Here is a 12,207-nt window from a genome sequence, read left to right on the forward strand (position 1 = left end):
GGGGAGAGAAGGGCCATGTACCAGGAGTGCCCCCTGCAGGTCTCACTGGGTAGCACCAGAACAGAGGAAGGCAGCCCAGGATGGGTGGAGCTCTAGGAGATGCCTGGGATGGTGAGGATCATGACCGGGAGGAGGAGGAAGAGGAAGCAAGACTTTACTGAGTATTTACAATGTGCCAGGCATTGCCTCACATAATCCTCATGACAACCCCAAGGGATGGATAACATTGTTGTTTTCATATCTTAGGTGAAGCAACTGTTTAGCGAGGTGAAGCAACTTGCTCAAAGTCACCCAGTTGGTAGTGGACAGCTTTGGGATTGAACCCAGTCACTGCCTCCAGAGAGTATATTATTTAGTATCATCTTCCCCATCTTGCCAGTTCACTCCAGGAACTTTTAGTCCCCTGGTGTCCATTTCTATCTCTTCCTGCTCTTCTTGTTGAAATCTGAAGAATAGCCCAGCTGGCGTGGCTCAGTGGTTGAACGTTGACCTATGAACCAGGAGGTCACGGTTTGATTCCTGGTCAGGGCACATGCCCAGGTTATGGGCTCAATCCCCTGTATGGAGCATGCAGAAGGCAGCCAATCAATGATTCTCTCTCATCATTGATGTTTCTATCTCTCTCTCCCTGTTCCTTCCTCTCTGAAATCAATTTTAAAAAGTATTTTTTTTAAAAAAGGAATCTGGAGCCGTAACCGGTTTGGCTCAGTGGATAGAGCCTCAGCCTGCGAACTGAAGGGTCCCAGGTTTGATTCCGGTCAAGGGCATGTACCTGGGTTGCAGGCACATCCCCAGTGGGGGGTGTACAGGAGGCAGCTGATCGATGTTTCTCTCTCATTGATGTTTCTAACTCTCTATCCCTCTCCCTTCCTCTCTGTAAAAAATCAATAAAATATATCTAAATAAATAAATAAATAAATAAAAAGGAATCTGGAGAACAGATTAATAATAATATCAATAATAACATCACCCAGTGTTTGTATACCACTCTCTGCTTTTAATTATTTCCCTGGAGAAAATGAACATTGAGGTATTTCTATTTCTCCAAAGTCTTTCCTTGTTTTAATCAGTATTCTTACAGCTATTTCTATACAGTTATGATCAACTTATAAGAATTTTCTATGTAAGAGTGTGCCTATAGGCACATTTACATATATAAAATAGTAACCAATTATATTGATATGCCACCAATATTATTGAGGCAGTGTAACTTTGTGAGAATAGCATGGGAGGGGGTGGCACAGGTGTGTGTTTGACTGTCATCTCTGCCGTTATCCAAACTCTGTGACATGTGGTAAATCATTCACCTTTTCTCAGTTTTACTTTTTAGTTTTTCATTTAAAAATGAAGCAAATAATACCTCATTGGGTATCTCACAGGGTTCTTATCTACTTCATAGCTGATGCTCAACAAGTGATTAGCAGTAGTGTTAGTATTATGCGTGGACGTGTCTGTCTCCCCCTTGGACTCCCCCTTGGACCAGGAGCTGTCCTAGGTAGAGACATTAATTTCTGTAACCAACCCCACCTAGCACATTTCTTGGCACTTGGACTCCATAAACGTTTGCTGAATGAATAGTTAGTAAGCCCCAACCTAGCCGTTTCTCGAGGTTGGACATCTGAATTGTTTCTAGACTTTCTAACAGAATTAACTTCAAAGGCCTGTGTATATATTGCCTCCTTCGGTCTGACACCTGTGAAGCAAGGGAAAGGCCCACACCCTGTGAGAGATGGAACAGCTGTGGCTCAGGGAAGGGAGGGGACTCCTATGGGCCACATCACAACTTAGTAACAAAGATTAGAGCCCCTGGCCCAGCTCCCCTTCCTTGGTGGAGCTCTTTCCCTCTCACTCTCTCTTTCGGATCACGGGGGCCTCTCCAGAAATAGACTGTGATGCTCGGCCTGACCTGAGAGCAGCAGGAGGCCCCCTTGGAAGTGATGAGCTGCCGCTCCCACACGGCCCTTTGAGTCCCCAGGAAATCAAACACCTTATCCCAAACGCGTCAGGGCCTGCGTTTTCCCAGAGCAAGGATCTTCCGAGGAAAGAGCAAGCGTGCCAGCTTTTTCCTTTTTCTTTTTCTTTCCTGAGGGGGTGAGAAGGCAAAGCTCTGAGCTGTCCAAGAGGAGGGACTTTGGCTAAAAATAACCACGGCGTGTGGCTCAGCCTCTAGTGGTACCCAGGACTGGGGAGGGAAGGGGGATGCTCTAGAGCTGTCGCCAGACTGGTTGCTGTGGAAACAGGAGAGGAGCAGGGGAGCCTGGGAAGTGGGTATGACACAGATAGCAAGTCCTAGTCAGAGCTGCCGCTACATTTAGGAGAAACAGCGTGTCCTCGGTGGCTCTCACCCTCCAAGGGGACGGGTGTGGGGCCGTGTCAGGGGCATGGACGCTCCCCTCCAGGGGTCTCTGCTGCCCGCTGCTCTCCTCTCTACGGACTGTGAGTTGAGTTGCAGGGAGGGGAGGGGGGCTGGGCCCCTATTTCCATGGCAAGTGGGGGTTTGGGAAGAGCTGATTCCTGAGGGAGTTTTTCACCAGATCTCCTTCCAAAATATAAGCCTCCTTGCTGGCGAGCACTTCCTAGGGAAAGAAAGCAAGATCCAGGAAGATGTGGAAAGGGGTCAGGGAATGCACGAAAACTAAAAAGCAGTAGGCTGGAGGAACAAGACGCTGGAGGGAAGGTACAGAAACCAGGTCTAAACCAGAGTACCTGGGATAGGGGTAATAATTCCACACCTGTCCTTCCCCACTGAGAATGCAGCCTACTCAGGACGGCGGGAAAGGGGACCCCATCAAAGGAAGGCTCACCTAGATCCCCGGGCAAAGGGGAGTGAGAGTTCTGGGGGGATCACTCTGGGGCTCCTTCCCCATCCCTGGGCTGAGAGGTCGGTCCCAGCAGGCCAGCTGGGGGTCAGATGACCTGAGAGAACACGTGGCCGTCCCCCTGAAGCTGGAATGAGTGGGGCTCCCGTACTTGTCTGTATGCGCTGGGGTCTGTGAGCCGCCAGGGCTTAGAGACCACTTCCTGGGGGCATCCTGGGCTGAGGGATGGGAAGGGAAGCCCATTGTTGGGGGAGGGGAAGACCCTAATCTGCCATTGCATTGGGGCTCCTAGACCCTGTGTCCCCTGACTCCTCCTGGAAAATAAAATTGGGGGTTCGCTAAGCTCTAAGACACCTTGTGTTGGTTTCTCCTCTTGTGCCAACACACACACACACACACACACACACACACACACACTCACTCACGGCCTCCAGAGGTCCAGCTGCAGAGTACCTCACTCCAGACCTTAAATTCTGGAGCGCTGGGTTTGGGGTTACATATCCAGGCTGTTTCTCCTCAAACATGCAGGCCACCTGTGATCCTCATGCCACATTCTCCCCTCCAAACCCACCCCAGGCAGCTCAGGTTTCCTTGAAGTGGGGGCAAAGGATGATCCCGGGAAGAAAGGCCGATTGAAAAGTCTCCAATCCTCATTCTAGGCCTTTCCTTGTGTGGTTCACATCTCCTAGGGGCCCTGGGTGCCGGGGGGAGGGCCCCGGACCTCTCTCTCAGGGCAGATTACAGCTCAGAGAGCTCCTTCCAGAGCAAGAATTTGAGGCAAAGTCAGGTGGAATGTGAGCTTTGGAGCGGGGAGGAGGGGGGAGTCAGTGAGGACAGTCAGTGGGAGGCAGGGTGTTGTGGGAAAGAACTGGAGGGGGCGGGGAGTAAATGTGGGTGCTTAGTGTTCACCGGCCCTGATTGGTTACATCTCACGGAGAACAGGAGAGCAGAGGGATGAAGCCTAACTCCCGGTGAGCTTGGTGCTCCCTCTGCCCCAGCATCTGTTCGGACACGGCATGTCCTTGGGTCCTCGGCCCGTTCCAGGCTGTCCCCACTGTGGAAAGAACCCGGGGAAAACAATGGGCGTGGTTAGTGCTCAGGGAGGTTTCCAGCGGGGACTTCCTACTGTGGGGGTTTTCAGCCCTTGCCCTGGAGACTGCCCCCTACTCCCCGCCACTTCCCTTCCTCCTTTGTACGCTTGTTGAGAGGATAAGATGTGGGTGGGGTGGAGCGCGTGAGTGAGGTCCAGGGAGGCAGGAACTGGCAGGACTTCCTGTGTCGGTCTTGAGGTGAACTTCAGAAGACCTGGGTATGGTTAGACCATCAGGGTGAATTGTGGGGACAGATTAGGGCACTGGCCTGACAACAGCTAGGGAGGGGGTGCAGCAGAGCAGCGGTTTCCAACCCAGATGCCAGGGCACGCCGCATTCTTAAGATGCAACATTCAACTATGTACTCAGGAGCACTGACCTCTTTTCCTTAGATTGTCCAATTAAAAAATTACAACAGCCAACCCAACAATAGCCATCTGGTGTGAATGAGTCAAAACTATACCTATTTTTCTGTCAGAAAAAAATTCTGGTGTGCCGCAGAATTTTAGTAATTAGCTTCTGTGTGCCACGGGATGAAAAAGGTTGAAAATTGCTGCTGGAGAGGAAGATTAACCGGCTGCCCCCAGGGAGGCCACGGGCTAATGATACTAGGAATCTGCTCCCCTGCCTGGGCTTTCGCCCTGGGAGGCCCTGGAGTGCTGCACACCCTGGTCAGAGGTGGAGGGCCATGATCTCAGCACCGCCTTCCCCTGGAAATAATCATCACACTTGGATAGTGCCGTCCCATTTGATCCTCATGATTCTGTGAGCTGGGGGAGCAGCGAGGGTTGTATGTATTGTCCCATTCTACTGATGTGGAGACTGAGGCCAAGAAGCAGGAAGGGCCAGGCCAGCGTGGCTCAGTGGTTGAGTGTCAACCTATGAATCAGAAGGTCATGGTTCCAACCAGAAGGTCATGGTCCGTCCCTCCCCCCACCCTCCATCAGGGCACATGCCTGGGTTTCCAGCTCCATCTCCAGTAGGGGGTGTGCAGGAGGCAGCTGATCAATGTCTCTCATCATTGATGTCTCTCTCTCTCTCTCTCTCTCTCTCTGTCTCTCTCTCTCTCCCTTCATCTGAAATCAATAAAAATATATTTTGGAAGGAGGGAAGGAAGGAAGGAAGGAAGGAAGGAAGGAAGGAAGGAAGGAAGGAAGGAAGGGAGGAAGGGAGGGAGGGAGGAAGGAAGGAAAATGAGGGGAGGGGAGGGGAGGAAAATACAGGCAGGAGGGCTTCCCTCTGGGCACCCAGCCCCGGCTGTCGCTGCCTCTCCGTGGCCCGGTTAACTCGGTCCATCTTTAAGTGCCTGCAGGAGCCGCGACGTTACCGAGAGGCGGCGGACGGCGGCGGTGCGGACCCCGGCGGCGCGCGTTGGGGCGCTGACCCGGACCCCGACCCCTACGCTGCGGGGGCCATGGCGCAGGAGAACGCCGCCTTCTCGCCGGGCCCCGAGGAGCCGCCCCGACGGCGCGGCCGCCAGCGCTACGTGGAGAAGGACGGGCGGTGCAACGTGCAGCAGGGCCACGCGGGCGAGACGTACCGCTACCTGACCGACCTGTTCACCACGCTGGTGGACCTGCAGTGGCGCCTCAGCCTGCTCTTCTTCGTGCTGGCCTACGCGCTCACCTGGCTCTTCTTCGGCGCCATCTGGTGGCTCATCGCCTACGGCCGCGGCGACCTGGAGCACCTGGAGGACGCGGCCTGGACGCCCTGCGTCAACAACCTCAACGGCTTCGTGGCCGCCTTCCTCTTCTCCATCGAGACGGAGACCACCATCGGCTACGGGCACCGCGTCATCACCGACCAGTGCCCCGAGGGCATCGTGCTGCTGCTGCTGCAGGCCATCCTGGGCTCCATGGTGAACGCCTTCATGGTGGGCTGCATGTTCGTCAAGATCTCGCAGCCCAACAAGCGCGCCGCCACGCTCGTCTTCTCGTCGCACGCCGTGGTGTCCCTGCGCGACGGCCGCCTCTGCCTCATGTTCCGCGTGGGCGACCTGCGCTCCTCGCACATCGTGGAGGCCTCCATCCGCGCCAAGCTCATCCGCTCGCGCCAGACGCAGGAGGGCGAGTTCATCCCGCTGCACCAGACCGACCTGAGCGTGGGCTTCGACACGGGCGACGACCGCCTCTTCCTGGTCTCGCCGCTCGTCATCAGCCACGAGATCGACGCCGCCAGCCCCTTCTGGGAGGCGTCGCGCCGCGCCCTGGAAAGGGACGACTTCGAGATCGTGGTGATCCTCGAGGGCATGGTGGAAGCCACGGGTGCGCGGGCAGGAGGCGGGCGGGGCGGGCCCGGGAGGGGTTAGAGTAGACCAAGAGGCTAGTGAAGGGTGAGAATACGATGAGGCGGGGGACCTCGGTTGGGCAGGGCATGTAAGCAGAGTGACCCCAACGAGAAGCCAGGGAAAGTCGGGAGATCCCCGAAGCGGCCCTGGCCTGGGCCCCGGCGGAGAGGCCTGCCCGTGGGAACAGGGAGAGAGCTGTGATCAGCGCTTCTCTGTCCTGTGGCTCCCACGCACCTGACACCTCCGAGTTCATTCAATCTTAACGAGCACCTCTCCAAGGGAACTTGTTATTGTGCTCGTGTTTCAGAGGAGATTGCCCAACGGAGGGTTAAGCAAGTTGTCTGCAGCCACAGGCTATTCAGTGGCCACGCCTGGAGGGGGCAGGCAGTCTGGCCTCCGTATTTAGTGCTACAGGTTGGAAGGGGGCGGTTCTGAGAGTCTCGCCCAGGCCCCTGGAATTTGGTGGTGAGGGTGTTCCCTGACCTGAGTTAGGCTGACCCAGGCTGGCCTTTAACGAGAGGTTGACACCTGGTCTCACTTCTGCCTCCGTTTCCCCATCCATCCAAAGAGTCTCAACTTCCACTGACAAAGGAAATAGATGCTCTTAGCATTTCTAGTGGCTCCCGGGAGGACGGGCAGCGCCCTGTGATGTCAGTGCCTCCAACTCAGGCCTATACAGTGAAGGCCCTGGAGGAAGGTAGGAGGTCAGCGCCCGCAGCGGTGAGGTCCTTCGGGGCTTGAGGTCTCGGAGCGGGAGGTGGCTTCGAGAACTGCAGGTGGATGGCTGAAGGCCCACGTGGTTCCCGCCACTGTTGTCAGAGCTTTTGCACTCTGCCAGCTTCTCCCACAAGCCTCTTCCTGGCCCCTTCAAGCTGATCCTCTGCCCACACCCTCTGCCTCGTGTTCCCCTTTTCTTCTTAACCACCCCCGGGGCTCCCCTAGCTCTCTCCCTCCCCATTCACCCCACCCCCTTTTCTCTCTATCCCTCCAGCTCTGTTTTGCCAGTACCTGAGGCAGCCCCTCCCCTACAAGGATGTTCCTGCCCATCCCTCTTCTCCCTGTGTACCCAGCCCCTCCCTCTCTTCATCTCAGCCCCCTGTCCCCAGGGTCCCTTTGGCCTCTTCTTCTCCCTCACTGGAAGCTTCCTATCCCCGCCTTCATCAAGGGAGGAAGGCTGCCAGTGACCCTGAGGTGTCTCCGTGTGGGGCTTGCCCTGGTGAGAGCCAGTCTGGTTAGCTGGTGTTCACCCTGTCCCCCCTTGTTCTGAGGTGCGCGTGGGCTGAGGTGGAAAGGAGAGACCCCGGGGGAGGAGAACCACTTGCCCTAGGGGTGTGCCCACCCAAGAGGGAGGACCGGACACAGGCCCAGGGCCAGGAGGGCGGGGTGGAGAAGATAGGGATGGAGCTTGTCTGACTTCTGGAGCGGCAAAACTAGAAAGGATGGTATTATTTTGAGTGTGAGAGTCAGGATCCAAAATGCTTTTGAAAAGCAAGAATAATGAGCCCAAATCCAACAAGATGACATTTAAAAGGAGTAAATATAAAAGTCTACATTTAGACTTTTAAAAAAATCACTTATGTAAGCACAGCATGGAAGAGCTCTGGTGAAAAAGAACTGGGGGTTTGAGTTGGCCACAGGCTTAATGTCAGAGCAGTGTGATCCAGCTTCCAACACATTTATGTAATCTTGGGCCCTATTGGCTAGACTCGCAGCGGTTCTCAACCGGTGGGTCGCGACCCTTTCACAGGGGTCACCTAAGACCATTGGAAAACATATATAATTACATATTGTTTTTGTGATTAATCACTATGCTTTAATTATGTTCAATTTGTAACAATGAAATTGGGGGTCACCACAACATGAGGAACTGTATTAAAGGATCGCGGCATTAGGAAGGTTGAGAACCACTGCTCTAGAGCATCATGGCCAGAAGAGAGCAGTGCGAAGCCCTCTCTCATGCAAGAATCAGGCCTCAATTGGACTCCTTATCAGAGAGTGCTTAATGGATCCTCCTTGGCCATTCTGGTTTACAGTCAAGAAAGTAAAATTTTGGAAACCCAGGTCACATGAGCAGTGTTCAGCCTGAAGAAGAGAAGATGAGATGGAACCTCTTTCAGATACTTGAAGGGGTGTCATATGGGAGGAATGAAACCAAAGGGTGGCAATCCGGGGAGGCAGATTTTAGCTCAACTATTACATCCATCGCGCAAAGGAGCGGGCACCTTGCGAGGTGGTGAGCTCTCGATTCTGGGAGGTAATTGAGTGCAAGCCAGATGCCCACAGTTGGGAATGCTCCAGTGGGAAGCCCTATATGGAGAGGGACGTTGGACTAGATGATCCCCAAGGTCAATTTTAAGGTTAAGCTTCTCTGATTGGCATCTCCAGTGGAGAAGCAGGAAGAGAGAGCGGGTTGGAGATGAAGAGGGGCCGTACAAATGGACGAGAGATGAGAGAACTGAGCAAGTTCAGGAGTTGGGAAAGGGAGAAAAGTGGGCTGGGCCAAAAGGGGGTGGGGCCCTTGGGGAGGGATATGAGGCAAGGTGTTGGGAATCAGGTCATGGAGTGAGAGGCAGGAGAGAGAAGCCTGGGGCTGGGATCCCTCTGACCCATGCCCTTCCCCCCAGGAATGACATGCCAAGCTCGGAGCTCCTACCTGGTGGACGAGGTGCTGTGGGGCCACCGCTTCACATCAGTGCTGACCCTGGAGGACGGCTTCTACGAGGTGGACTATGCCAGCTTCCACCAGACTTTTGAGGTGCCCACACCCTCATGCAGTGCCCGAGAGCTGGCCGAGGCAGAGGCCCGCCTTGATGCCCATCTCTACTGGTCTATACCCAGCCGGCTGGATGAGAGAGTGGAGGAAGAGGGGGCAAGGGAGGGGGCAGGGGAGGAGGTAGAGGGAGAGGCTGGGCCTGACAAGGGGAAGAATGGCTGCCTGCCCCCGCCAGAGAGTGAGTCTAAGGTGTGACCAGCTTTGCAGACCCCTGTGGCAGGATCAGACACAGGTACCTAGGGCGCTGGATAGTGGAGGTGGAGGAGTCTGGTGAGGTGCCTGGGGACGTGCTAAGGCTGGAAGGGCCCCTCAGAATCTCGAGTCCAGGATCCAATGTGGAAGGAGGCATCCTGATATCAAGAGAATGGAGGGCAGGGAGCGTGAACTGACCAGCCTGTTGTGTTTGACCTTCACATCTGCTCATGGGTGGATGGATGGACAGAAGGATGGACTTATGTGGATTGGATGGGAACATAGAAGCAGACAGGGAAACAGCTAATGGATAGGTAAGAGGACCGACAGACAGGTGGTACACTCAGGGCTGCTGCTAACCCACTGAGCATCTTTGTACAAATTCTAAACAGGCATCCTTTTCCTCCAGACTGACACCACCCCAAACCAGGGTGAGTGGCCTGGGGCACAGAACGTGGGCTGGATCTTAGCCCGCACTCACCTCCTCAGCCTGCTTCCCTGTGCCTGGCACACCTGTCTCACCAGATACAGTAGCCCAGCTGACCCAGAGGAGAGAAAGCTGGATGGAGGTGGGCAGAGTTGAGGAGGCTGCCCTCCCAGCTCCACCCCTACCCCTGTGGCAGGCTGAATGGGAGGATGAGGGGCTGTAGGAGTGGCCCAGCAGGTGTGAATGGCTTTGTCTATTGCACAGGGAAGCAAGAAGTAGAGAGCTACCAGAGCTGGGGCCCTGGGAAAGGAGTGAAATGTCATAAACACCTCGGTGATGGTGGAGGGCAGAGAGGGTTCTGAGGAGGAAGAGGGCCAGGGAGAGACTGAGGTGAGTTCACTAGAGCTGGGACACGGGGGCCCTTGGGAAAGCAGAATTAGTGAGAAGGAGTCACTCATACCATTCATAGGGTGTCCTTTGGGCATAGAACACTGAACTGGGCACATGGGGATGGACAGTCCGACACCCATTTCCTATCTCGGAATATAGTGCACCTGGGGAAAACAGAAATACTCCCATGGCAACTGTTTCAAACGGAGAGCCTGAGCAGTCTCTCTGGGCAGGGGTAGAAGGGTTTGGTAATCTGAAAGCTGGGGTTTGAGCAAGGCACGGAGAATGTCTAAGCCATCAGCTGTAACGCTTGAGTGTGCATCAGAGTCACCTGAAGGGCTGTGGAAACTGACTGTGGCCCCACTCCCAGAGCTTCTGACTCAATCGGTCTGAGGTGGAGACCAAACATTTTCATGCCTAACAAGTTCCCAGGTCACGCTGACACGGCTGGAATGCGGACCACAGTTGGAGGGCTCCTGCTCTAAGCGAAGACCTGGAGATGGAGCACACAAGCTGAGGAGAAGCTGGGGGATCTTGGGGTGGAGACTGAGATATACAGAGTGGAGTCTTGTGTGGGGAGAGGTACCCCGAAACCCAGGCTGATGAGTTTAACTCTGGGCCCAGGAACTCCCCTGTCCGTGGAAACAGGGAGTGACAGCTAGAGAGAGTGTTTGGGGAAGATAAGCAGGCATTTCAGATAGGAGGAGGCAGTAGCGGCCCTGAGGGGATTCCTGGGGAGGTGGTGGGGAGCTGCAGCAGGAAGTGGCAAAGGAGGGAACCCCCTGGGCGTTCTTACTTTCCCAGTAGCATCTTCGCTGCAAGCATTTTGGCCGCAAACATTTTCGCCACATACCTGATTGGCTATAAGGCAATTCTGCCATTAAAAAGAAGGAGACTAAAGGGCAGAGAGGATACATGGTGATGGAAAAAATAAAAGACTTTATTGCAAAATACAAGGTATTCGAGTACATTTTAAAAGGGTGCGGCCTCGTGGCAGTACTGCACAGGTCACTGATTTTATTTTGTGGTTGTACGTAACTACTTGGCTTAGTTCTGTGGGAAATGTGGGTTCCACTCTGCGCCTTCAAAGCGGGACCTTGGCCTCTCTTTCTGCTCCCAAGGTGGTGTCTTTCAAAGTAAGAAACCAACTTTGGGGGCCAATCATCGTCATCTGGAAGAAATGCTAACTACTTTTTAAAATATATTTTTATTGACTTCAGAGAGGAAGGGGGATGGAGAGAGAGAAACATCAATGACGATTGAGAATCATTGATTGGCTGCCTCCTGCACGCCCCCTACTGGGGATCAAGCCCACAACTCAGGCAGGTGCTCTTGACCGGAATTGAACCAGAGACCCTTCAGTCCGCAGGCCAACGCTCTATCCACTGAGCCAAACCAGCTAGGGCTGAAATGCTAACTATTATAAGACCAGCATCCGTCTACTCGTCACCGAATAAACCACAATGGAAACTAGCTAAGATTTATATGCAATTTAAAAATGGGAGTACTGCAAGAACTTTATGAATGGAGAAATGAAACCAGAATGACAACTAGCTTAAATGTATGAAGTCTGCTGAAGGTGATTGGTTTGTCAATGGAAAAATGAAAACAAACAAACAAATACAAAAATACCCCAAACTGTCAAACAGTTATTTTATCCCTTTCACAGCAAAATTGCCTTCTGGCCAGTTAGTTATGCATTGGAAATGTTTCGGGCAAAAATGCTTGCAGCGAAGATGCTACAACGAACACACCAGATACATCCTTATAGAATTAAATGTGGGAGAGAAGGTCAGAGAAGTGAGACGTCCAATATCTGGCTGTGTCTGTGGCCTGTGGTCTGCCCAGCTGGGACGGGAGCCCCCGCAGGGCCATTCCCATTCCACATCCACTCCCTTCCTGGTTCATCCCAGTCTCCAAGGGCAGTCCCCAGGGATGGTGAGGGGAGAGCAATGGCAAGTGGAGAAGCAGAGCTCCCGGGGACCTGAGGCTGGCCTCCTGAGAAAAGGTGTGCCCCAGCAGGCATGCCTCTGACACTGGCCACACCCCTCTCCTGTCCTTCAATAAAAGTCTGGGGAAACACCACAGTCTGCTCCAGTCCAGGCTGGGAGGCCGAGGCCCTGTGCCTCCTGGAAGCAGACATGTGGGTCCCGGGAGTCCATACCAGTTCAGGTCCACTCAGAAAGGATGTCTTTGCCGCAGGTCACAGGGCCACCTGAGTCAGCATC

The 12,207-nt window shown here is 54.0% G+C and overlaps 1 protein-coding gene across 1 annotated transcript; it reads left to right on the forward strand.

Annotated features, from left to right (window-relative positions):
* The first annotated feature begins 5,324 nt into the window (after positions 1-5,324).
* On the forward strand, positions 5,325-10,892 carry KCNJ9 (potassium voltage-gated channel subfamily J member 9). Its single transcript, XM_023760711.1, has 2 exons — positions 5,325-6,174; positions 8,822-10,892. Exons 1-2 carry the CDS (start codon positions 5,325-5,327, stop codon positions 9,163-9,165), a joined length of 1,194 nt encoding a protein of 397 aa, XP_023616479.1. The 3' UTR covers positions 9,166-10,892.
* Positions 10,893-12,207: the final 1,315 nt, after the last annotated feature.

The sequence above is a fragment of the Myotis lucifugus genome, unplaced genomic scaffold (genome assembly GCF_000147115.1).
Source record: "Myotis lucifugus unplaced genomic scaffold, Myoluc2.0 scaffold_190, whole genome shotgun sequence".
In the NCBI taxonomy this organism is placed as follows: Eukaryota; Metazoa; Chordata; class Mammalia; order Chiroptera; family Vespertilionidae; genus Myotis; species Myotis lucifugus.